The sequence below is a fragment of the Vipera berus genome (assembly GCF_964194415.1).
Source record: "Vipera berus genome assembly, chromosome: 2".
Lineage (NCBI taxonomy): Eukaryota > Metazoa > Chordata > Lepidosauria > Squamata > Viperidae > Vipera > Vipera berus.
In genome coordinates, this window is record NC_138203.1 from 277,747,243 (window position 1) to 277,774,110 (window position 26,868).

The 26,868-nt window shown below is 46.5% G+C and overlaps 2 protein-coding genes across 4 annotated transcripts in view; one reads left to right on the forward strand and one right to left on the reverse strand.

The window, feature by feature from the left end:
- Nucleotides 1-9,155: 9,155 nt before the first annotated feature.
- On the forward strand, nt 9,156-22,988 carry LOC308661174 (uncharacterized protein). The gene is made up of 5 exons (XM_081316008.1): nt 9,156-10,505; nt 11,164-11,248; nt 12,412-12,494; nt 14,932-15,058; nt 20,932-22,988. The coding sequence occupies exons 1-5, from the start codon at nt 9,693-9,695 to the stop codon at nt 21,894-21,896; spliced, it is 2,073 nt and encodes a 690-aa protein (XP_081172134.1). The 5' UTR covers nt 9,156-9,692; the 3' UTR covers nt 21,897-22,988.
- Nucleotides 22,989-26,421: 3,433 nt separating this feature from the next.
- LOC308661145 (alpha-2-macroglobulin-like) overlaps nt 26,422-26,868 on the reverse strand; it is a 113,892-nt gene continuing 113,445 nt past the window's right edge. For all 3 annotated transcript variants that reach the window (XM_081315938.1, XM_081315936.1, XM_081315937.1), the window contains exon 37: nt 26,422-26,730. In XM_081315938.1, the coding sequence (XP_081172064.1) occupies nt 26,711-26,730 (20 nt within the window). In that variant the 3' untranslated portion in view covers nt 26,422-26,710. The remainder of the gene's footprint in view (nt 26,731-26,868) is intronic.

A 26,868-nucleotide genomic window follows, 5' to 3' on the forward strand; every position in this document is an offset into this window, starting at 1 on the left:
CCATCTTCTCTCTAGACTAATTGTAAAGGTAAAGGTTCCCCCGCACATGCGTGCTAGTCGTTTCCAACTCTAGGGGCCGGTGGTCATCTCCGTTTCAAAGCCGAAGAGCCAGCGCTTGTCCGAGGACGTCTCCGTAGTCATGTGGCTGGCATGACTAGACGCCAAAGGCGCACGGAACGCTGTTACCTTCCCACCGTAGTGGTCCCTATTTTTCTACTTGCATTTTTATGTGCTTTCGAACTGCTAGGTTGGCAGAAGCTGGGACGAGTAACAGGCGCTCACTCTGCTACGTGGCACTCGGGATTCGACCCGCCAACTAGCCAAACCCTAATCTAATCTAACCAAGTCTAGTCTAGTCTAACCCAACTCAATCTAATCTAACCCAATCCAATCCAATCTAATCTGTGGGTGGTTATCCGAACCCGGCTTCCCCCATTGACGTTGCTTGTCAGAAACAGCTGGGAAGGTTACAGATGGTGATCACATGATCCCAAGACAGTGCGACTGTCCTAAATACATGCCAGTTGCCAAGCGCCCACATTTTGATCATGTGACCATGGAAACACTACCAGTAGGTGTGGAAAACCAGTTATAAGTCACTTTTTTCAGTGCTGTTGTAACTTCGAACGGTTACTAAACAAATGGATGCAAGTTGAGATTTCCTGTATGTTGTTTGTATAGGGCATTATGAGAGACCAAACCAAACAAAGAGAATTAAACAATTCAGGGGTAGGCAATCTTGGCTTTTTTATGACTCGTGGACTTCAACTCCCAGAATTCCTGAGCCAGCATGGCTCAGCTTGGAAACCTCTCCCTTTCCCCTCAGCATGGCTGGCTCAGGAATTCTGGGAGTTGAAGTCCACGAGTCATAAAAGAGCCAAGGTTGCCTACCCCTCACCAAGATGGTGTTTACTTTCTTTTTCCAGCAGGAAAAAAAAAGCCCCATAGAGAACAAATGATTGCATAACAAACGCCACGAAAGAGATTGTAAAAGTGGGTTGGGTAATCTGGCGATCTGCTTTACGACCCTTCTAACCTATGACCGTACTTGCCAGGCTCAGGTACGGTAGGACCTCGAGTGCTGCCAGTAGGCCTTTCAACTCAAAAAGGGAATTTCAGACATTTTTATGACAACGACATTTTATAAACTATTCTTATTTTCCATTTTGTCAAGGACCACTACCCCAAGTCACAAAAAGTCACATCTGTGGTAAAAGAAAAGATATTTTGAAAAATGAAATCAGGTGTATCTCATTCAGTTGGGCAGGGTTTTATTTATTTAGCTAGCTTTTGAGTGGCACTAATATACAACAGGGACGCGGTGGCTCAGTGGGTTAGGTCGCTGAGCTTGTTGATCAGAAAGTCAGCAGTTTGGCGGGTCGAATCCCGAGTGCCGCGTAGCAGAGTGAGCGCCTGTTACTGGTCCCAGCTTCTGCCAACCTAGCAGTTCAAAAGCACGTAAAAATGCAAGTAGAAAAATAGGGACCACTACGGTGGGAAGGTAACAGCGTTCCGTGTGCCTTTGGCGTCTAGTCATGCCGGCCACATGACCACGGAGACGTCCTCAGACAAGTGCTGGCTCTTCGGCTTTGAAACGGAGATGAGCACCAGCCCCTAGAGTCGGAAACGACTATCACGCATGTGCGGGGGAACCTTTACCTTTATCTTTTTAATATACAACAGCGCACACGTCCCTCTGATTGCTTGGACCTGCATCACGCTTGGAACAAAATGCCACTTTTATGTTTCCAGATACTGTAATGTGTTTTTATTTGTAAACTGCCCAGAGATATGCAGGTGAGATGGGCAGTATAGAAATTTCATAAATAAATAAAAAAATTTTTTGTAGAATTGCCTTTTTTAAAAAAATCTTATCACCACTACTGTTCTATCATATATGCAGTACATGCGTAAGGAAGTACGTGCGTTATATCCAAGTATAATGTGTCGTGACTTTCTCCTCACTGTTCCCAAATGTCAGAATTGCTTTTCCTATCAGTTTATCCAATACCTTGTTTGTGAGGCCGTATGAGGCCACAATTGTACAAATAAGATTTGCAGTCATCACAAGAGGTTTCATTTAAAAAACAAGCTCAACTATTGCTATTCCCAACTTTAAAACAACATTTCATTTCATTTTATTAAATTTATATGCCGCCCTTCTCCCTGAGGAGTCAGGGAGGCTCACAACAATAAAAATTAAAAAACAAAGAGTAAAAAATTTAAAAGAGAATTAAACAATAAATACAAAATTACAAAACAATTTAACCCAGTAAAAACCTAATTAAAAATCGTAGTCAGTCCAGGCCCGCTTGTTGGAACAACCAGGTCTTCAGGTCATGGTGGAAGGACCAAAGGCAGAATTTATCTGCATTTCAAACTAAGACCGGCAACCAGGGTACATTAAACAGTCCCCAAAGTGTTTGCCATCCCTGATTTGAGCGTTAACAAATAATGAAAACAAAAGATTTAATAAAAACTCGGTGACCTGCAAAGCAGAGTTCCAACCTCTTGTTGCCTTTATTCAGGGCTTTTTTTGTCATAGAACGCCCAGAACGGAGTTCCGGCACCTTTTTTGGATGGAACCTTGTAGGGTAGGCAAGGTGGGTTGTATGACATGTTTGTGTTCCGGCACCTTTTTCTTTTACAAAAAAAGCACTGCCTTTATTGATATGAATACTTCCATAGCCTACAATAACATTTTTAACAAATACAATATGGGTGATTAAATCTCAGTGCTTTATTTAAAAGTGATAATTTTTTTTTGTCCTCCCCCCCGCCCATTCCAAGGTCGAGAAACACTGCATTGCAATAAGACCCACGCTCTTTGGTGCCACCTAATGGTCGCCTGGTGTTTTGCAGCCCTGACATTGAGGGGCAAGGGGATTGGCTCTCTTCCCTAGCAGCCATTTTCTCTGCCATGCAAGGAAGAAGGTTGACTCGCAACAAACTCAGCCAGCAGGGATGTCTACGGAGATTCTCATCCAGGTCATGGTTCTCCCAAAGGTGCTTTTTAAGGAGTCATCCAAGAAGAAAGTCCAGCTACCTCCTGAAAAAGCACTTTTGGGACAACCATGTCCTGGATGACTGAGAATATCCATAGATATCTAGCTATGCACATTGGGATGAGCACCCTTTGAATGGTGCAGGAGTATGAATGGATTTCCAGAAAACACCACAGGAACCATTTGCCCTTCAGTTTTGAGATGCAGACAACACAGACTTGTCCACAACTGCCTGCGCCTGTGTTGAGCAGTGAAGGGACACAGGGCACAAACCATCCTGCAGCCAAGAAGGCTCCACACACATCTGCACTACTCAAGTGACCTTGAGGACACAGGTAAACATCCAAGTGCCCTGAACGACACTCTTAAAAGAAGGCAAATGACCTTCCATTTCCCACCATCCAGTCAGAGCTGAAGAAACTTCTTGGATGAATAGAATAGAATCTGGAAGGGACCTTGGAGGTCTTCTAGTCCAGCCCCCTGATTAAGCAGGAGACCCTGTACCAGGGGTAGGCAACCTTGGCTCTTTTATGACTCGCAGACTTCAACTCCCAGAATTCCTGAACCAGCATGGCTCAGCTTGGAAACCTCTCTCTTTCCCCTCAGCATAGCTGACTTAGGAATTCTGCGAGTTGAAGTCCACAAGTCATAAAAGAGCCAAGGTTGCCTACCCCTGCCCTATACCATTTCAGAGAAGTGACTGTCTAGGACAGGGGTCTTCAGACTTGGCCCTTTTATGACTTGTGGACTTCAACTCCCAGAATTCCTCAGCCAGCATGGCTCAGCTTGGAAACAACTCTCTTTCCCCTCAGCGTAGCCGACTCAGGAATTCTGCGAGTTGAAGTCCATGAGTCATAAAAGAGCCAAGTTTGCCTACCCCTGCCCTATACCATTTCAGAGAAGTGACTGTCTAGGACAGGGGTCTTCATACTTGGCCCTTTTATGACTTTGTGGACTTCAACTCCCAGAATTCCTCAGCCAGCATGGCTCAGCTTGGAAACAACTCTCTTTCCCCTCAGCGTAGCTGACTCAGGAATTCTGCGAGTTGAAGTCCATGAGTCATAAAAGAGCCAAGGTTGCCTACCCCCTGCCCTATACCATTTCAGAGAAGTGACTGTCTAGGACAGAGGTCTTCATACTTGGCCCTTTTATGACTTTGTGGACTTCAACTCCCAGAATTCCTCAGCCAGCATGGCTCAGCTTGGAAACAACTCTCTTTCCCCTCAGCGTAGCCGACTCAGGAATTCTGCAAGTTGAAGTCCACGAGTCATAAAAGAGCCAAGGTTGCCTACCCCTGCCCTATACCATTTCAGAGAAGTGACTGTCTAGGACAGGGGTCTTCAGACTTGGCCCTTTTATGACTTGTGGTCTTCAACTCCCAGAATTCCTCAGCCAGCATGGCTCAGCTTGGAAACAACTCTCTTTCCCCTCAGCGTAGCCGACTCAGGAATTCTGCGAGTTGAAGTCCATGAGTCATAAAAGAGCCAAGGTTGCCTACCCCTGCCCTATACCATTTCAGAGAAGTGACTGTCTAGGACAGGGGTCTTCATACTTGGCCCTTTTATGACTTTGTGGACTTCAACTCCCAGAATTCCTCAGCCAGCATGGCTCAGCTTGGAAACAACTCTCTTTCCCCTCAGCGTAGCTGACTCAGGAATTCTGCGAGTTGAAGTCCATGAGTCATAAAAGAGCCAAGGTTGCCTACCCCCTGCCCTATACCATTTCAGAGAAGTGACTGTCTAGGACAGAGGTCTTCATACTTGGCCCTTTTATGACTTTGTGGACTTCAACTCCCAGAATTCCTCAGCCAGCATGGCTCAGCTTGGAAACAACTCTCTTTCCCCTCAGCGTAGCCGACTCAGGAATTCTGCAAGTTGAAGTCCACGAGTCATAAAAGAGCCAAGGTTGCCTACCCCTGCCCTATACCATTTCAGAGAAGTGACTGTCTAGGACAGGGGTCTTCAGACTTGGCCCTTTGATGACTTTGTGGACTTCAACTCCCAGAATTCCTCAGCCAGCATGGCTCAGCTTGGAAACAACTCTCTTTCCCCTCAGCGTAGCCGACTCAGGAATTCTGCGAGTTGAAGTCCACGAGTCATAAAAGAGCCAAGGTTGCCTACCCCTGCCCTATACCATTTCAGAGAAGTGACTGTCTAGGACAGGGGTCTTCAGACTTGGCCCTTTGATGACTTTGTGGACTTCAACTCCCAGAATTCCTCAGCCAGCATGGCTCAGCTTGGAAACAACTCTCTTTCCCCTCAGCGTAGCCGACTCAGGAATTCTGCGAGTTGAAGTCCACGAGTCATAAAAGAGCCAAGGTTGCCTACCCCTGCCCTATACCATTTCAGAGAAGTGACTGTCTAGGACAGGGGTCTTCAGACTTGGCCCTTTGATGACTTTGTGGACTTCAACTCCCAGAATTCCTCAGCCAGCATGGCTCAGCTTGGAAACAACTCTCTTTCCCCTCAGCGTAGCCGACTCAGGAATTCTGCGAGTTGAAGTCCACGAGTCATAAAAGAGCCAAGGTTGCCTACCCCTGCCCTATACCATTTCAGAGAAGTGACTGTCTAGGACAGGGGGTCTTCATACTTGGCCCTTTTATGACTCTGTGGACTTTGTGGACTTCAACTCCCAGAATTGAGTTGAGCCACCCAGGCTGGATGGCTGAGGAATTCTGGGAGTTGAAGTCCACAAAGTCATCAAAGGGCCAAGTCTGAAGACCCCCTGGTCTAGGGATCATCCTGTCTAGGATGAGAAACGAAACCTCTTCAAAGAAAAACAAGAAGATCCAGTTGCTTCCTGAAAAAAGCACCTTTGGGACAGCCAGCAGAGAGACCCTCCCTGACGGGGAGGGAGCATATTTCCCCCCACCCCCACCCCGTCCCCGCACTTGAGGAAGGATCCGGGATTGGGGGAATCCATCCCGCCTTTTACTCGGCGCCGCCAAGTGCCAAGCGCCATTTTAGCGCCGCCCGGGAGGGGGCGATCTCGAGACCCGTTTCTGTGGCTGCAGTCCGCCAAGCAGGAGGGATCGCCAGCCGGGGGAAATCGGTTGGGCGCCCAGCTCCGCACCTACCCGGGCCCAGGTAAGGGGGAGCGGACGCTGTCCTTACGAGCTAACCTGGAGGCGATGGGGGGGGGGCGCGGCTGGAGCAGGGCGGCCTCTGGCTTGCAATCCGGCGCGGGGAAAGCGGGGGCTTGTTGCAAAGAAGGTCGCATTGCGATCTCTGGCCTTCGGCCCGGGTGCCCGAACCCCCTTCCTCCGGCCCTAACCCATGCCTAGGCTGCCTGCATTGCGTTGCATTGCATAGCATTGCATTGCATTGCATTGCATTCTTTGCGTTGCATTGCATTGCATTGCATTCTTTGCGTTGCATTGCATTGCATTGCATTCTTTGCGTTGCATTGCATTGCATTGCATTCTTTGCGTTGCATTGCATTGCATTCTTTGCGTTGCATTGCGTTGCATTGCATTCTTTGCGTTGCATTGCGTTGCATGCTTTGCGTTGCATTGCATTGCATTGCATGCTTTGCGTTGCATTGCATTGCATTGCATGCTTTGCGTTGAGTTGAGTTGCGTTGCGCACTTCGCTCGCACTTCCAACAAGCGGGGCAGGCTGGATCCTGGGTGTGCCGGGAGTGGGGGCCTGGGGGTAGGGGGTGGGGCTGGCTTCTGGTCGCGGGAGGCGGAAGGAGATCACCGCGATCCATCCATCCTGCTCCTTTCCCGCGGGGGGTGGTGTGGGATGGAGTGGTATATTGTTTGTTTGTGTGTGTGTGTGTGTGTGTGTGTCCTCGGTATCCGATCCTTCTTGCCGATGATAAATCTTGATGGAAGCTCCTCAGCCAGGTCATCATCATCATCATCATCATCCCACCCGATTCCCCAGGGGTAGGCAACCTTGGCTCTTTTATGACCCGTGGACTTCAACTCCCAGAATTCCTGAGCCAGCTTAAATACAGAAGTGGGACGACTTACTTCTCGAAGTCGTGGGGGGGGCTTCTTCCCTGGAGGTTTTTAAGCAAATATTGGACAACAATTTGTCTGGGATGGTCGGAGGAATCCTGCCCTAGGTAGGGAGTTAGACTAGATGACCTCTAAGTTCCCTTCCAGCCCTAGCATTCTGTGATTCTTCATTTATTATTGACTTGCAGATAAAACTATTCAAGAAGGAGGTGTGCTCTTTTAAAAGTCAAAGTTTAGCAACCCCAGTTGGGGGCAGCTCAACCCTTACAGCATTTTGACTCTGTCATCCAGAAGTGTCAGATTCTCGTGACATTGCAAGAACTCTGAACGCTTCTGAGTTTGGAAAAACTCATGAATGTTCAACTGTGCTGTTTATTTAAGCCTCCTCTTATGGTTGGATGCCATTTGGGATGTCAAGGGTACGTGGGCACCCGCTATGTTTTCCTGATTCTTTTTAAAAGAAGTAAAAAATGTTCTTTTGCTCGGTGTCTTTAGTAACTATGATATTTCCACTCTAATGTAATAATAATGTTGGAAGGGACCTTGGAGGTCATCTAGTCCAATCCCCTGCTCAGGCAAGAAACCCTATACCATTTGAGACAAATGGCTGTCCAGTCTCTTCTTAAAAACTTCCAGTGTTGGAGCATTCACCGCTTCTGGAGGCAGGTTGTTCCACTGGTTAATTGTTCTGTCAGGAAGTTTCTCCTTAGTTCTTGGTTGCTTCTCTCCTTGACTAGTTTCCATCCGTTGCTTCTTGTCCTGCTTTCAGGCGCTTTGGAGAATAGCTTGACTCCCTCTTCTTTGGGGCAGCCCCTGAGATATTGGAACACTGCTATCATGTCACCCCTCGTCCTTCTCTTCATTAGACTAGACATACCCAATTCCAGCAACCGTTCCCTATATGTTTTTGGGCTCCAGACCTCTAATCATCTTTGTTGTTCTTCTCTGTACTCTTTCCAGAGTCTCAACATCTTTTTTACATCGTGGCGACCAAAACTGGATGCAGTATTCCAAGTGTGGCCTTACCAAGGCATTGTAAAGTGGTATTAGTACTTCACGTGATCTTGATTCTATCCCTCTGTTAATGCAGACTAGCACTGTGTTGGCTTTTTTGGCACCTGCAGCACACGGCTGGCTCATATTGAAGTGATTGTCCGCTAGGACTCCGAGATCCCTCTCACAGTTGCTACTATTGAGCAGGGTACCCCCTATACTATTATACCTGTGCATTTGGTTTTTCTTGCCTAAATGTAGAACTTTATTTTTTTTCACCGTTGAATTTCATTTTGTTATAGATAGCGCCCAGTGTTCCAGCTTGTTCAGATCCTCCTGTCTCTTAATGTGTGGAGTCCTTGTTTGCTTGCAGACATTTCGTTACCTGACTAGATAACTTCATCAGAGAGAGACAGTATGGGGTTTCCTCCCTGGGTGTATACTGCAAATTGCCCTGCCATTGTCGGTGGGGTATGTGGTTTTTCTCCTTGATAGGATATTGTTTTCTGCTTGATCGTTTGTCTGGCGTTAATACCCGCTTTACGCCAGACAATGTTGAAGCAGAAAATAATATCCTATCAAGGATTCTCAGGGAGAGGAAAAAAAATCACACCCCCACCAAAACTACCAGTAGCAGGGCAAGTTAGTGCATTTAAGTAGGGAGCAAAACGTCTCCTCCCACACACTGATGATGTTACCTAGTTCAGGGCTTTTCAACCAGTGGTACGGGTACCACCTGTGGTACATTGGCACCTGGCAGGTGGTACACAACCATCCTAGAACAGTGATAGCGAGGGAGGGGAATGAGCTGAACCGGTGGCAGCACCGCGCAAGCCTGAGTGAGAGACGGCTGGAGCTGCAGGGCTGTCGGGGCTCAGCGGAAGCACCAGGATCAACGCCAGGTTCCAGCTGGAGCTCAGCACTGATCCTGGTGCTTCTGCTGAGCCCAGAAGAAGCGCCGATCAGCTGGAATGTTGCAGCATCTCCAGGGTCTTGTGATTTACATTCAGATGCTTGGCAACTGATTCATATTTATGACGGTCACAGTGTCCCAGGATCATGTGAAGTGACCAAAACCTGCTGCAACCACCCAGCACGGGGGGGGGGGAATAAAAACCAAACACCCTCCCACCCCACCCCCGCTGCCAATCCTCAACAGAAATGCTTACAACAATGAAAACCTTGGACAGGAGGAAGAGCGTCGCCGGGCGGGCAGGCAGGTTTCTTGTTCGGCTGTGGTTTGGGGGGCACTTTTTTCAGTGCCATTGTAACTTCGAACAGTCACTAAGCGAACTGTTGTAAGTCGAGGACTATCTGTACTTCATCACATTTTTCCTTTTTTTTTTTTTTTTTTGATCATCACATTTTTGACACCATGCTAGGCGACTGGTGGTACTCGGATGTTGCCATATCCTAAAAGTGGTACAATGGGTGAAAAGGTTGAAAAGTCCTGACCTAGTTGAGTGAAAAAACGTCTGCAAGTAAACAATTAAGCTCAGAGAGCACCAGGGATTCCCCAGCTCAACCGTGAGTGATGGAAATTCGCTTCTATTGTTATCGATTGATCTTGTAATTAAGGGACGAATCTCTGGGTGGGAAGAACTTTTTTTTTTAAGAGTCTACCCATTTTATTCAGAAAAAAAAAGATTGAGAAAGGTTCTTCAATAATAACCACGGTCTTTTTTCTCCCCCGCCCCCCAACTCCGTGCAATCTCTTCACCGTTAAAATGTTTGCAAGATACTCCGCCGAAACTGATCGACCCTTGAAATGCTCTCTCCGTAGAGCCTCGGTGCAAAGAACCGGGAGGAACGGCGATGAAAGAGCAACGCTTTGCGGAAGCGGAATCAGAAGACAGAGCGGGAAAGCCAACCAGTCTGGTTCAGCCTCTGTATATGATATGACGGAGCTGCCAGCATGTGGAGTGTCACAAAAAATCAAAGCGGAACCTGGGCGGGGGACAGAAGAACACTGGGAGGCCCAGTGGCAGGAGTTCCTTGGGATGCTCCATCCCGGAAGGGGAGGAAACCCCGTGATGACGTCAGAGGCCTCCCCCTGGGAAGACCCTAAGGCCTTCCTGTCCTCCTTTGAGCAGGTGGCCACTGCCTGCCGGTGGCCCTGTGGAGAATGGACGGCCCGTCTCCGGCCGGCTCTGAGTGGAGGGGTGGAAGAGGCCTTCCGGAGCCTGGATGCCAAAGACCAAGAGGATTATAGGAAGGTCAAGGCTGCCATTTTGAGAGAGGAAGCCATCAAGATGGAGGCGCAACGCCAACACTTCAGACAATTCTGCTGCCAGGAGACGGAAGACCCCCGGAGGATCCACAGCCAGCTCCAGGAGCTTTGCCACCAGTGGTTGAGGCCGGAGAGACGCAGCAAGGAGCAGATCCTGGAGCTGCTGATCCTGGAGCAGTTCCTGGCCAGCTTCCCATCGGATCTCCAGAGCTGGATCCGGGCAGGAGGACCGGACACGTGTTCCCAGGCGGTGGCCCTGGTGGAAGAGTCCCTGAGGAGCCACCAAGACTTCAAGCCAGGCAGGTGGCAGGTGATGTGTACCAGTTATTAATCTATATGAATACTTGTTCCTACTACCTGAAAATTAAGATAGCCTTTACCTTCCCCCCCCCCACCCCCCCTGTTCAGTCTTTTCTGATTCTCGGGGACTGCCTGGATAAGTCCCTGCAGTTTTCTTGGTGTGGTTTTTCAGAAGTGGTTTGCCATTGCCTCCTTCCTAGGGCTGAGAGAAAGTGATTGGCTCAAGGTCATCCAGCTGGCTTTGTGCCTAAGGTCGCCCAGAGTCACCTTGTAGGGGAGATGGGTGACATAAAAATTTAATAAATAAAAAGAGGGAGGGAGGGAGGGAGGGAGGAAGGAAGGAAGGAAGGAAGGAAGGACGGACTAGAATTCACAGTCTCCTGATTTCTATCTTGATGTCTTAACATCAGCTCGGTCACGTGATGACCCACTTTACAACCATCACAACGTATGACTATAACGAGCAAGTTTCATTTCAGTCATAAGCCAAGGACTACATCTTTTAATACAGGTTGTGATGTAGCTGCTGAGATATTCCATTTCGTGGCGAAAATCAGTTTATTGGGGGGAAAAAAGATTGAAGAGATCCGTAAATGTCTCTTCCCACAGGCATTACTTTCCCTACCGTGTCCTTGTGTTCTGAACTGGACCATTCTTACTTCTTTCAGAGCTCCTTAAAGGCGGAGCGCACGGAGTCCTTGGGGCTACACGAAGAAGCGGAGAGGAGACGCTTTAAAGATGGCCGTCAAAGAGGTGATGCGAAGCGTAGAATGGCTGCCTCAGAAGTCACTGGGCGTCGGATGGGAGTCTGTCGTTTCTGATTGACCTCTTGAAAAGCAATCTGACTTCCCAAACCCGCCTCTGTTTTTGCAGAAGTGGAATTTTTTATTTTTTGCAAGTTGTTTATTTTCCACTGGCGTTTATTTCTCCTTGGATAAAGCTTGTGAGCTGATAGACAAAACTTCATCAAAACAATTCTAATTATAGTGGTAGCGCAGTGGTTAGAATGCAGTATTGCAGGCTGACTCTGCCCACAGTCTAGAGTTCAATTCTGACCAACTCAAGGTTGACTCACCATTCCATCCTTCCTAAGTCAATAAAATGAGGACCCAGATTGTTGAGGAAAATATGCAAATGCTTACATTGGAAGCTGTCCAGAGATTGCTGTAAAGCACTATGGGGCGGTATATAAGCCTAAATGCTATTGCTATTGCTATACATAGATACATACAGGTAGTCCTCAACTTACGGCCGCAATGGAGCCCAAAATTTTGGTCACTAAGTGAGAAATTTGTTTTGCCCCATTTTATGACTGCCACATTTGCTAAGTGAATCACTGCAGCTGTTAAATTAGTAACACGGTTCTTAAGTCAATCTGGCTTCCCCATTGACTTTGCTTGTGAGAAAGTCGCAAAAGATAATCACATGACCCTGGGACACTGCAACCGTCATAAATATGAGTCAGTTGTCAAGCAGCCGAACGTACATCACATGACCATTTGGTGGCTGCAACAGTCATAAGTGTGAAAAGTGGTTATTTTTTTTCAGTGCCTTTGTAACTTCAAACGGTCAGTGAACTGTTGTAAGTCAAGGACTAGCTGTATGCACACACACACACACACACACACACACACACACACAGATGCCTCATATTTATTGCAAGAAAGGGTCAAATTAAATAGTAAGAAACTTACTAGTTAGATTCCTTCGTGGTAGGGAGGAAGACAAGACCACATAGAATTTTAAGTTTCAGAAAAGCACATTTTTCCCATTCAGTTGATGGTCTCCCTTTGGGAAAAAAATCCCTTTTTTTCTAGCGGTGTATGAGAGCTCTTTGTCATATTTTGTGTCTGTTCATTTTGAACAAAACTGAAGGGCCAACTCGCCTTCTAAATTCTGTTTTCCATCACTTGCAGGCCTTGGAATCCAGTCTCCCAATGAAGCTACTTCGTCTTTTTCTTCAGAAGGACAAGCGAGGGCCCTAAATGGTGAGAGAAAGGTAATTAGCCAACTCGTTAATGCATTTCTATTGTTCCCTTTGCGGACACAAGAAATGGATTGCGAACGATCCACCTGCAGCTCATGAAAGCAGTTGCATCTTTCTCAAAATAAAGAGCACGTCAGTGTTTCAGTCTTCCCTGATGAAAAAGTGAAGTGAACTAAGAAAAAAAATGTTCGGATATTTGGAGAGAGTCCTGACTCACAAATTTATTTATTTATTTATTTATAATTTAATTTAATTTAATTTAATTTAATTTAATTTAATTTAATAATTTAATTTGTATACCGCCCTTCTCCCGAAGGACTCAGGGCGGTGAACAGGGCAATACATAATAAAAAACAGGATACAAAAATTAAAAAGTGATTAAACAACTATGCCCGTAGTAATTGATACATATTAAAAATTAAAACTAATTATAAAAAACCCAACCCCATCCCGTCAGACCAGGCCAGCTTGTTCAAAAAAGAGGGTTTTGAGATCGCGCCAGAAGGAGCGAAGGTCGGGGCCCATCCGGAGCTCGACCGGTAAGCGGTTCCATAGGTCTGGCGCGCCCACAGAGAACGCTCTCCCCCTGGGGGCCACCAATCGGCATTCTTTGATCGGAGGCACCCTGAGGAGGCCCTCTCTGTGGGAGCGCACTGGACGGAGGGAAGTTGACGCCGGCCGTAGGTGTTGCCGTAGGTAATCCGGACCCATGCCATGAAGGGCTTTGTAAGTCATCACTAACACCTTGAACCTCACCCGGAGAGCAACCGGTAGCCAATGCAGCTCGCGGAGCAAAGGTGTAACATGGGAGTATCGGGAAACCCCCAAGACAACTTGCGCGGCTGCATTCTGCATTTAAATTTATATACCGCCCTATTCCCGTAGGACTCAGGGAGGTTTGCAGGGAAAAATTAAAAAATTAAAATACATCACATACAAAATTAAAATCAATTAAAACTAAGATTAAATTAAATCCCTGAATTTAGACTAAAACCCCTTTAATTAAATAATTAAAACCCCTCAGTCTGGGCCAGACAGCTTGAAAAACCAGGTTTTCAAGTCCCTGCTAAATGAGCGAAGGTCGGGGGCAGTCCTAAGCTCCGTGGGAAGTTGGTTCCAAAGGGCCGGCGCGCCCACAGAGAACGCCCTTCCCCTGGGAATAACCTGCCGGCATTCCTTAACCGGTGGTACCCTAAGAAGGCCCTCCCTGTGGGAGCGCACAGGACGATGGGAAGTTGATGCCGGCAGCAGGTGTTCCCTTAGATAATCCGGACCCAAGCCATTTAGAGCTTTATAGGTCATTACCAGCACCTTGAATCTCACCCGGAGGGCAACCGGAAGCCAATGCAGGTCGCGGAGAAGAGGTGTTACACAGAAGTATCGGGAAACTCCCATAACAACTCGCGCAGCTGCATTCTGCACCAGTTGAAGCCTCCAAGTGGTCCTCAAGGGCAGCCCCATGTAGAGAGCGTTGCAGTAGTCTAGCCGGGAGGTCACGAGCGCATGGGTGACTGTGCGTAGGGTATCTCGGTCCAGATAGGGCCGCAACTGGCGCACCAGACGAAGCTGGGCAAAAGCCCCCCTGGTCACGGCTCCTATATGATCTTCAAAATTGAGCCGTGAGTCCAAGAGGATGCACAAGTTGCGAGCCCTATCAGTGGGGGGTAACACCTCACCCCCCTATCACTCATCAGTGAGGATTTGAAGTCTTGCTTATTGGGTTTCCAAAATTCTATACCCCATACCTACTCCCTTTTTCCCCCTTCTGCCATTAAACCCAGTTAACGAAACTGTGAATCTTGCTTCTTGGGTTGTCCATTATAGGTAAAGAACTACAGACAGTCCTTCATTTACCACCGGCTGCTTAAGTTATGGCCTATCTCAGGGGTGGGGAACCTTGGCTCTTTTATGACTTCTGGACTTCAACTCCCAGAATTCCTGAGCCAGCCATGTTTAAGTTATGGCTTATCTCGGGTGGGGAACCTTGGCTCTTTTATGACTTCTGGACTTCAACTCCCAGAATTCCTGAGCCAGCCATGCTGGCTGGGAAATTCTGGGAATTGAAGTCCACGCATCTTAAAGTTGCCCTGGTTAAGAAAAGCGATGGAGAGGTCGGTCTAGGACAGGGTGGGGAAACTTGGCTCTTTTATGCCTGGCTCAGGAATTCTGGGAGTTGAAGTCCACAACTCATAAAAGTGTCAAGGTTCCCCACCCCTGACCTATCTGAGACAGAGGACTTACTGTAAGATCTGGATCCAAAGTTCCAGTGGTCACCCCTCCCCTTCGCACGATCATGCTTTGGGTGCTCGGCAAAACTGCACCCTAGTAGCGAGCAGTGGATTTGCGTGCCTGACCTGTTTTATGACCTTTATGGCTTAACAACTGTAATGGGCAGACTCCCATTATGAGCGCAAGTCGAGGATGACCTGTATCTTTTTTCCTACCGCAGAGTTCTACAGAACATCCTAAAACGGTTGCGTGTTTGCAGATCGTCAAGCGGCACCTCACCCAGCCGAGCCAAGGGACCTTCACTTGGAAAGTTCTCCAAGAGGACAGTGGAAACGCTGGCGGTTTTGGTAAGAATTTTCTCCTCAGAAAATCTGAGAAGCTTCACCTGATCCAACTGGCTCAAGAGTCATAGCCTGTTCGGACGTCTCTTGTTTCCCCAAGCATAGAAGTTAGGAGATTGGTCAACCCTATGAGCTGTTATTGGACGGATGTTCCCTCGGTTGCCATTCTGCTTGCCCGTTTGTTATACATGTAATCCTCGACATACGACCACAATTGAGCCCAAAATTTCTGTGGCTAAGCAAGGCATTTGTTAAGTGAGTTTTGCCCCATTTTACGACCTTTCTTGCCATGGTTGTTAAGTGAATCACTGCAATTGTTAAGTTAGTAACCCGGTCGTTAAGCGAATCTGGCTTTCCCCATTGACGTGGCCTGTCAGAAGGCAGCAAAAGGGGATCACGTGACCCTAGGATACGGCAACCGTCATAAATACGAGTCGGTTGCCAGGCGTCTGAATTCTGATCGCATGACCATGAGCAGGGGTAGGCAACCTTGGCTCTTTTATGACTCGTGGACTTCAACTCCCAGAATTCCTGAGCCAGCATGGCTCAGCTTGGAAACCTCTCCCTTTCCCCTCAGCATGGCAGGCTCAGGAATTCTGGGAGTTGAAGTCCACGAGTCATAAAGCAGCCTACGCCAGGGGTAGGCAACCTTGGCTCTTTTATGACTCGTGGACTTCAACTTCCAGAATTCCTGAGCCAGCATGGCTCAGCTTGGAAACCTCTCCCTTTCCCCTCAGCATGGCTGGCTCAGGAATTCTGGGAGTTGAGGTCCACAAGTCATAAAAGAGCCAAGGTGGCTTACCCCTGACCATGAGGATGCTGCAACGGTCATAAGTGTGAAAAAGGGTCCTAATTCCCTTTTTTCGATGCCGCTGTAACTTTGAATGGCTGCTACTAAATGAACTGTTGTAAGTCAAGGACTACCCGTACTTATATTTTTCTGTCCTTACATTTTTAAAAGTGTGTGTCACCCATATTTGCCTTGGGAAGATGAGCAGTACAGATCTACAGGCAGTCCTTGACTTGTGACTGTAATTGAGACCGGAATTATGGTTATAAGTCTTGTTGGTTGTTAAGCAGGTTATCACGTGACTGGGCCTGATTTTACAATCTGTTTTTTTTTATTATTTAAAAAGTTTTACAATACATTTTGACTTTAATCCCCCCCTCCCCCACCCCTATCTAGCCCTCCCTATCCCTCTCCCCCATTCCCTCCCTACCCCCCTCGACTTCCCAGAGCTAAATACAGGGTATAAAATCGAAAAACAAACATAAGCACCCCTATGTTATCAACAATAAACTATTAATTCTATCTCCCTCTAGCTCATATAAAATGAATACAAACAATATTAATATTACAAATAAAGTAAAAAAGAAAAAGAGAAAACAGAAAAAGAGCTTTACTCAGAATAGATTTTCTTAATCCCAGTCCTTATTCATATTAATTTAAAAAAAAAAAAAGAAAAAAAAATTTCACCTACTATTTGCATTCTCCCACCTTTCTCTGATTTCTAAACAAATTCTCAATTACGCGCCAAAAGCGCCTATCTCTGTTAACCTTAATAATCTCCAACCAAACTAAACTATGATCAAAAATAGTTCTTGCATGTATCACGCCAAATGTCTCGCAGTTCCAGATCATCCTTGAGTTCAAGTAAAAAGAATAAAAAAAGGTTTAGGCAGTCTCTAAGACAACTTGTTGTTAATTAGGAGCTTGCGTACCCATTCTCAGTTCAACACATACTTTTAGTCCATAACCCTAATATACTTTTCTAGCAAGCAAATAACATCAATCTTAAATTGTGTTAAATATTAAAAAAAAACTTTCTTTCTCCTCTTTGATAAATTTAATCCATTGAGATTCTAATTTAAAAATTTAATCACCAATCTTGACACCCCAAAGCTTTTGGAGCACGTCTGTCATAACCCCCATAACTTCTTTGGACCGCGCCCCGTCCACAGCTTCACTGTAAGTACGCTTTGGAGATTCCATAACTTTCTGCTGGTCTTGCTCTTGTTCTCGTCTCGCTCTTCTTAGGGCGGCACGCATCATCCTCTGGCCTCCTGCAACAACCGATGAGACTGTAACTTGATCCCCTCCAACACCATTGTCCTCTGTCTGTCTATCTGCAACATCTTGAAGCTTTCCCTCGCCGTATCCCTTTACAGCTTCCAAAAATGATAGGGGGGTTGCTTTTAACACATTGCTATAAAAATCACGTGCCTGGGCCACAGTAACCAGACGATGTCTTTTACCTTCGTGCGTCACCACCAGTCCAACTGGAATCTCCCATCTAAACTTAATATCACATTTCTTAAGTTCCTGTACTAGAAATGCAAAATCTTTCCTTCTCCTTAAAATCTTCGGAGGAATCTCTTTTAAAACCAAGACTTCTTGCTCAGCCACTACCAATTTAGTATCATAGGCAGCTTGAATGACTTCATCTCTAATTACTCTCTTTGTAAAATAGACCACCACATCTCTGGGTAACTTCCTCTGTCTTGCAATCCATGAATTTACACGAAAAATTTTGTCCATATTTCCCTCAATTTCAGATGCTGGCTGGCCCAGTACCCCTTCCAGAGCCTCAAAAATCAGCTGCTTTAAATCTTCTTTACAATTCTCCTTTAAACCCCTGATTCTAATAGCATACTGCATCTGATGATACTGAACAAGGCTCAATTCTCCGTCCATTTTATCCCTTATATCTTCATTTTCTAATACCTTTGCTTCTAATATAGAGTTCTTTTGACTGAGATCCTCCACTTTTACATCCAGCTGTTGCACACATTCAGCTACAGATTCAATCATAGACAACATGTCCACCCTCATTGCTCTAAACTTCTCTTCCATCTTCTTCTCCAATTTCTCCAATTTCTCCTCCATTTTCTCCTCCAGCTTTTTCAACTTTTCATCCATCATGTCAGACATCAATTGTGAATGCTTTCCAAGAGCATCTTGTAAATCCTTAAGCGTCAATGCCGGAGGAGGTGCAGGAGGAAGCAAAGCTTGCAATGAGGTCTGTTGCACCAGGGAAGACCCCGCACTCCGAAGAGCTTTAGAAGTTTTAGCCGCCATCTTCCCCCACTTTCACTTATTGCGCACTTTCACTTTAAAGCTATAAAATCCATTGAGCTAGAGAGTAAAGATAAGAGTCCACATCACCTTGACCTCCTGTACCGCTCTGCCTGCATCTTGATAATCAAAAGTATTTCCTTTTGGCAGGGGTGGTTGCTAACGCCTGGCTCTGCTCCAAGATTTTACAATCTGTTTTGTGGTGGTTGATAAGTGAATGCCATGGTGAACATCATTGTCGTTAAGCGAACCTATTATTTGCAGTTGGGTGAATTTTGCCAGGAAATAGAAATTCTACAGATACTTCCTGGATCTACAATTCTTTAGTGACCATTCTGAGTTAAAATAGCACTCCAAAAAGTGACGGATGACCAGTTTTCACATGACCATTGCAGCATCCCCACGGTTGTGGGATCAGAATTTGAACACTTGGCAACTGGAATTTATTTAGGACGGTTGCAGCGTCTTGGGGTGACGTGACACCCTTTTTTGCGACCTTCTGACAAGCAAAGTCCATGGGGAAGCCCAGATTCGCTTAATAACTGTGTAGCTAGTTTAACATCTGCAGCGATTCACTTAATGACCGTGGCAAGAAAGGTCGTAAAATGGGGCAAAATTCAGTTGTCTTTCTTAGCAACTGTTGTCAACGCTGCTAACATCAGATGTTTTTGCCTTGACAACAGATGGAAATGTAGCCATTTTCTTCCTTTAGCTTTTAGAGTAAGATGATGCCTGGAGGCGGGGGGGGGGATGTGAATGAGAGTCCAGCTAGACATAACAACACTGAACCTAGTGTGAGAATCAAGGTTATTGAGCCCAGAGCTAACAAAGAATTGGCAGGCTAGAGAGCTGGAGAGGAAGCCAGCGCTTCAAGCTAATTGGGGAATGTGATTTATGACTGTAAATTGGAGGAGGGAATTGTGCTTTGGTACTGTGTGCCCAGGGGAGGGGAATTCAGTTTTTGGCTTCGATTATCTAAGCGCCGATATTCTGCTACTCGAATAAAAGGTTCTTTAAGGTAAAACAATGCCTTGAAGTTCTTTTGAAGAGTTTCATCTGTCGGAACCATGACAACGGTCTCTGGCAGAGGGTCCCCAATCTTTTGGGCGCCAGAGACCAGTTCCGTGGAGAGAGGTTTTTCCGTGGACCAGAGAGGGGGTGGTTTTGTGTGCTGACTGCATCCTGCGGGTGGGGCTTTTCTTGTTTGTGCGGACCGGTTGCTGGCATGCCGCGGTCCGGTACTGGTCCACGGATCGGGGGTTGTGGACCCCTGGTCTATGGAGATTCTCAGTCATCCAGGTAAACCAGAAAGTCCAGTTGCCTGGTGGAAAAAAAGACTTTTGGGATGCTTCCTTAGCAACAGAAAATTTGGGCTCAACTGTGATTGTAAGCCGAGGACTATGTGTATTATAAAGAATAACAGACAGATTCCATTATTTGCTAGTCCAGTGTGCCTCCACTCAGGGTAGTATCATTTTCACATGTCCCCAAATGCTCTTCCCAAGAGCAATGTTGGAGATGACGAGGCTGAGCCCAAGGGAGGGGTCAAACATGTCATCAGTCATGAGCACAGGTCTGCAACCCGTGGCTCCGGAGCTGCATGCGGCTCTTTCAGCCGTCTCCTGCGGCTCCCAGTCCTCTGCCATGTGCAGTCCAAAAAAAAGTGGGACTAAAAAAGTTCAACCAATCAATTCAAATATGCAGGGTAGGTGCATATCTCACCTTGGCTCCACTCTTCAGTCAAACCCTGTTCTGCGCATGCGCGCATGTACGCGCATGTGCACACATTTTTTGCGGCTCCCAGTTTTTCCTTTTGTGAGGGAACCGGTTCCAAGTGGCTCTTTCACTGTTTCAGGCTGCTGACCCCTGGTCATGAGTCTCTACGTGCCCTTTAGAGATCTTAAGTGTTCTGTCCCAGCCTACGTAAGTCCTTGTTACTTCACAAGGCAACCTGTCTTTTAACAGTAGACTGGAAAAATAAACCCTTTTTTACAGACCTTGTCCACAAACAAAACGGAGCACGAGCCAAAACAGGAAATAACTCTCAGGCAAAATAAACAGACCATGATCTCTTGACACAGAAGTTCTTTGCAAATGGTTGCCTCCAGCAACCATCCCTGCCCACACATTCGCTTTTTGTTACGCAGCCCCCAAGGAGTGGCTTCTCACTGCTTTCTCCTTCTCCCCTGGAGTCGCCCCATTGCCTCCCTCTGATTTACTCGTGTGACCTGTCTGCATTTATGTGCGTCTCTGAGGTCTTCCAGCTGTGCTTCCTCTGAGTCTGACTCAGCCTTCCAGCACAGCTGGCTTTCAGCTTGATCACGAGTGGAGGGGCCAGGTTCTTCCTCACTTTGTAAGGCTTGTAACTCATCAGAGCCTTCCTCCGACTCTGATGGCTCCCCAAGCCCCTCCTCCTCCTCCTCTGATTCCCTGGACTCAGCTGCCAGAATCACAGGCTGACACAGAATCACAACACTAAGTCTAGCCCACCTTGAATGCCTCTCTTATTCCCCTGTTCATTTCCCGTGGCTGTTAGTAGCTCAGATTTTTGTAGAGCGCTTAAACTTGCGATACATCTTTATGCTCATTTGAACTGCCTGAATCTCCCTGATTTCCCCGGTGTTTGTCAAGCTATGCTTATCTAGTTGTTCAGAAGCTTGATGAGGGGGGGCTGGTCTAGATACCTCAGGCAGGCTGAATTTAATGAACAAATTTGCGAGAAAAAAGCCAGTGACTAGGCGGAATAGGAATCTGGAAAAGAGTTGGCAGATCAGGAGAAAAATTATTTTCTTTGTTGCCGTAGGTGATGGAAAGAGAAGTTTGGTGAAAGTGGAGAATATTCAGGATGAAGAAAAGGAACCAGAAGAAGCCCAAGAGGCCCTTCCACGGCTCAGTTCGGGGAACGGTGCACCAGCCATGGAAAAACCAGAGGGGAGAAGTGAATCCCAAACCCAGGATGAACGCACTCGGCACGCTGGGAGCAGTACGGCTGCCGCCCTCGAAAGTATAACAAAGCCCACTTGGGATAAAATGCCATCGTTCTCCTGTTACGGTCGGAAATATCGCTACAGGTTTGAACTTGGAACGGAACATTCCAGGGAGGAATGCAAAATATGCCCTGTGTCAGAGGAAAACCTGCCGCAAAACTCGGGCTTCAATAAACCAGAAAGAATCCTAACCGCAAATCGAAGCTACGAAGTCTCCGAACACGGGAAAGGGAGCAGTTTGAAGATCTTTCCGGCCCTCTGGGAAGGTTGGAAGCCAAGTAGCGATGCTGAAAGCGGGAAGCATCTTAGTTCTATGCAGCCGCTGAACAGAACTCGGGATCCCAGGACGGAAGGGAGAATCAACAAATGCCCTCAGTGTGGGAAAGGCTTCACTCAGAAAGGGGATCTGAAGAATCACCAGCGCATTCACACCGGCGAGCAACCGTATGAATGCCCTTACTGCAGAAAATGCTTCAACCAGAAGGGAAATTTAAAGACCCACCAGAGAATTCATACTGGAGAGAAGCCCTACCAATGCTCGCAGTGCGGGAAGTGCTTCATCCAGGCGGTCCTTCTGAAGAACCATCAAAGGACTCACACGGGAGAGAGACCCTACAAATGCCCTCAGTGTGGGAAAGGTTTCAACCTGGGAGGAGACTTAAAAAAGCATCAGAGGGTTCACACAGGCGAGAGGCCGTACAAATGTTCTTTGTGCGGGAAAGACTTCAGCCAGATGGGAAATTTGAAGAAGCACCAGACCATTCACACAGGGGAGACATGATAAGAATGGATCCGCAGGGTGTAAAAATGCACGAATGGTGTCAAACAGGAGTCTCCGACTTTGACAGCTTGTAAGACTTGTGGACCGATCTACTATGGAGAGCGTCCTCTCGCGCTGTATTGTGGTTTGGCATGCTGGCCTGACAGCCGCGGATGGGAAGAAATTACAGAAGGTGGTCAGCACAGCACAGCACATCGCGGGCTGTCCCCTGACACCACTGGATGACCTCGCCAGGGCTCGCTGCCTTGGAAGAGTAAGGAAAATTCTCAGGGACGACTCACACCCTGGTCGGTACCTCTTTACTCTCCTACCGTCAGGTAGGAGATACATGAGTATAGCCAGCCATACCAACAGGCTGAAGAACAGCTTCTATCCATGGGCTATAAGGCTCCTGAACAGGAAATAACTCTATGTATGATTGACTTGCAAGGCCGTGTGTTGTGCAATTAGCTCACATGGTGTAACAAGATGGCGGGTTTTTTGTCACTGTGAGTTGGGGGTGGGGTGGGCACAAAGGGCGGCTCAGGCGATCTCACTGTACACATGTACTTTGATAATAAAGGTTCATTCATTCAACTCCCAGAATTCCTCAGCCAGCCATGCTACTTTGGCAGCTTGAAAAATGTGTGGACTTCTACTTCCAGAATGCTTGTTGGCTGAGGAATTCTGGGAGTTGAAGTCCACAAGTCTTGAAAGTTGCCAAGGTCGGAGAATAATATGAGAACCAGACAAAGAATCCTTGCACCCAGAGAATGTTTAAAAAAATTATAAATAATAATAATAATACCAGGAACAGACTGGATTGTTTTAAAAGTATCTTTCTTTAAATAGATTGTACTCAAAAGTGACCCTAATCCCAGCTACGCTTAGATGCTCTTAGCCCTAAAGCGGTGTTTGTCAATCTCAATAATTTTTAAGACAGCTGAACTTCAACTCTCAGACTTCCCCAGCTAGCAGGCATTCTGGGAGTTGAGGTCCACAGTTCTTGAAGCTGCCAAAATTGAGAAAGTCTGGCTAAAAATGTAAGTAACTCAAGAGTGTCACTCTTTTTATTATTATTATTATTTTGGCGTATCAAAATAAGCTGCCTCGAAAAATACCTCTCCGGATATCCTTGTTTATTTGTCTACCCCGATGAAATGTCCATATTGGTTGATCCAACTTTGGATATGAAAGGTCCATATTGCCTGTGTCAACTTTAATGATGATGATAACTTTATTGTCACTTTGAATGTACACCAATCGGCATACATCAAAATGAAATTTTGTTGCATACAGCTCTCAAAGGGTCACCACCTCCGATATATACTCCTTGTTCGTGGCCCGCTCAAATTTCACATTGTCCATTTTAGTCTATAGGGAGTGAACGATGGCAAACAGGACAGATGGAAATGGGGCTCCATGTGGATTAGCCCTCAAATTCGCTTGTATTCTGACAACCTCGCCTTCTTTCCTTCTTCTGATCCTGACTCTTCCACCTTTTCCTTAAAGAGGCCTTGCTTCTTTTCGCCCCTGGAGCATGCTGCCGCCGCCACCAATTCCTCCAAAAGCCTCTCTCTCTTCCTCTGGGCCTGCCGACAGCCTCATCCAGTTCCTTCGCTCCATAAGCTCCAGGTCCTCTCCTCCTCTGCCTCCTCTGGAAACAGCCCTGATTTGCAATAGAATCCATCACTGGGCCAGCAGTCAGATCTTGCTGCTGGCAGAACAAATTCAAACAGCGCCAACGACTTTTAACGGTCTCACCAACAGTTCCAAAACAACTAGAAACTCGCCAGGCCAGCAAAGATTGTCGGTCGTATGTCGTATGTTACCTTAGTTCCACCATGTTGCTCGAACACATTAAAATCTTCCTGATCATGTGGCCTATAGCCCTTACTATCCCTCCCAAAACTATTCGCCTTCAAGAGCCAATGCAGCCGCAGCCATTCCAGGCGCCGCCATCTTAGAATGCCAGGTTTCCTAGTTTTTATGGGTTTTCATCTCAAGGTGAAGGGTAATGTGAGACTTGAATGACCAGGGCTAATTAAACTGATTAATTGCTCACGCATATATATGCACAGGAATCTAGTCAACTAACAGTGCTATTTTGGTACTAGATGAGGTTCAACAGAATTTGAGAGGTTGGATTTTGCTCATAGCTATGTAGAGATTCTAGGCTGATTCCTCTTTCGATTCCACCCCTGCTTCTGCCAGTCGTTCTCGTACAGGTAAGTACTTCTTATACCCCAGGATCAATGCATTCACAGAACCCTCTCTATTTTCCACGTTATTCACCTAAATATAAACTATTAGGGCTTCGTGTCTCGTTAGATTCAGTTCCCTTCCCCCTCCCCCCCAATAAAGGATTTCAGAGATAATTTGGAAAAGATATTTCCGAGATGTGGAAGAGTAAAGAGAACCTAGGTCTGCAGCTCTTTAAAGCAGCTGCATCTTTTCCCTGGCACGGCCCACAAAAAGCTACTTTAAAGAGCTGTAGTCGGAGACTGAATTTAAACTCTGCTTTTCAAAGCCTGTTTTTGAAATTCAAAACAATTACATACCTCTACCAACCGTATTATGTTTACGATAATTTTTTTTTTAAAAAAAGCATTATGCCATAAAGCACCAGTAAGCAACTTCTGGAGCCGATAAGTCTTAGTAGTTTCGCAAAAAAGCTGCCAGCAAATTAATCATTTTCCGTCTCTCCTTCCTGCCATGTTGTTAAATGCAAGTTGAAACAACTTTCTCTGATTTTCTAATACCCCAAACATTGGGGTCAGGGAGAGGCTGGAGCCCAGTAAATCTAGATGTTGATGCCTGGAGGAGTATATATTTTGGGACACCGAAACTTGTGTGTGTAGGTTTTTTTTCAAAGTGCGGGGAGGGGTTTTTTTTTTGGCTGCTTTTGTGAATCACCCAGGCTTATAATACACGAGTGACAGGTTTGTCCTTTAAATAAATGAATGAATTCACTTTCTGCAGTTACCCTCTATCCTCAGAATTTTCCTGGTGTTCCCTGTGTTTTTTTTCCCTTCAGCCTTCTTTGGCTTGAATTCCTGATTTTGCGGTTATCGCTGCTTTTGTACAACGGGAGAGGTGAGGTGATGGGAACAGACAGAAAACGGTGAGTTTACTGGTAGTTTTTTGTGTTGTCAAGAGCCGGACCTTCTAATCTTTGAATTTAAGCAAAATTTCATTTGCCTTTTTGTATGCAAGCGGTTCTTAACTGTGGAGGACGTTAAAAAAAGGGGCAATCTGGAAGCGTGGGACAATGAACGTGTTGCCCTCCAGAAACTTTGGGTGTCAGTTCTCATACCCTCACACTACACATACAAGCACACTACACATAGATACACTGATTGGTGGACAGGAAGGAAGGAGCCTAAAAATGTCAGTAAGACACCAGATTGCCAAAACTTGTTGAAACAGAGATGGTGTGTTTTTTTTCCTTCTTCCATGGCATCTAGCAGGCAGTAGAAAAGAGGATTTTTCTTGGTTTGGATCAATCTTTCCCAACCTTAGCAACTTTGACGTGAGAACTTGAATTCACAGACTTCCCCAGCCGGCAAGCTTTAACTTGTGGGTTGAACCCCTGCTGAAGTTGCCGGCTGGGCAATTCTGGGCATTGAAAATTGCCAAGGTGATGAAACCCTGAAAGGGACGCAGTGGCTCAGTGGGTTAGGACACTGAGCTTGTCGATCAGAAGGTCGGCAGTTTGGCGGGTTGAATCCCGAGTGCCGCGTAACAGAGTGAGCGCCTGTTACTCGTCCCAGCTTCTGCCAACCTAGCAGTTCGAAAGCACGTAAAAATGCAAGTAGCAAAATAGGGACCACTACGGTGGGAAGGTAACAGCGTTCTGTGCGCCTCTGGCGTCTAGTCATGCCGGCCACATGACCACGGAGACGTCTTCGGACAAGCGCTGGCTCTTCGGCTTTGAAACGGAGGTGAGCACCGGCCCCTAGAGTTGGAAACGACTAGCACGCATGTGCGGGGGAACCTTTACCTTTACCTTTAAGTAATCATAGTAGCTTGCTCACAGGTCCTTGGGTAACCCGCAAGATGGAAACTATCCAGGTGATCCAAAGGTTCTTTTTTCACGAGGCAACTGGATTTTCTTGTTTTTCTTTGAAGACTTTCTGCTTCTCATCCAAGAAGCCGAAGAGTTGAAGAAGGTTCTTGGATGAGAAGCGAAACGTCTTAAAAGGAAAAAGTCCAATCCCCTCGTGAAAAAAGCATCTTTGGAAGAACTAGGACCTGGATGATTGAGAATCTCCATAGGCATATCCAGGTGAACTACCTTCGGTGACTCTTGAGCCTGGTCTACCACTTCCTCCGCTTTTACCCAGAGTTTTGGGTTTGAATAGGTAAGGATCCCCATTGGAACAAAACCGGATTTTACAAGCCGTCAAATTCCAATCAGTTTGAACAATCTTCTCCAGGACCTCTAGAGCGGTTGTTGCATTTTCACTCTTAATATCCACAGCAAGCCCTTTTCTATTAGGGAAACCCACATGAGAGATGGACTTGAAGCACAGCTGATGAAATCCATGCATTTATTTATTTGTTTCGTTCTTTCCACCCCCAACCCCAGAGGAGACAACAGCAAATGCCAGAGGTTGGTTTTTCCAGACCCAGCTGGAGAGAAGGTGAAGCCGGTGGTGTGTCTCTAATTCCTTGGGCCTCATAAAGCGGTGAATGAAGGACGGCGCCGAGAGGGCAACCTGATTCTTCTTGGGTCTTTGGGTGGCCGTCTTCTGCCTGTTGTTTTCTGATCAGGTTGGGTAGGAAAGCATCATTGGGACTGACTGGGAGACGGTGGAGGGCAGCTCTGTTCTTCATGCGTTCCCAAACTTAGCTGTGGGAGAGAAAAGACTCATCAAAAGATCAGCTAACTAAGCCAAGCATTTAACCAAAGGTAGACAAAGAAATTTGGGTGTGGACCTTTTTTCCAAGCCAAAACTGGCTTCTCCTTTTACGATGATTTATCATTTGA

Coding starts and splice junctions, on each gene's coding strand:
- LOC308661174 (XM_081316008.1), top strand. CDS start 9,693: ATGTTTGCAAGATACTCCGCCGAAACTGATCGACCCTTGAAATGCTCT. Junction 10,506..11,163: donor TCAAGCCAGGCAGGTGGCAG/GTGATGTGTACC, acceptor TACTTCTTTCAG/AGCTCCTTAAAGGCGGAGCG. Junction 11,249..12,411: donor TAAAGATGGCCGTCAAAGAG/GTGATGCGAAGC, acceptor CATCACTTGCAG/GCCTTGGAATCCAGTCTCCC.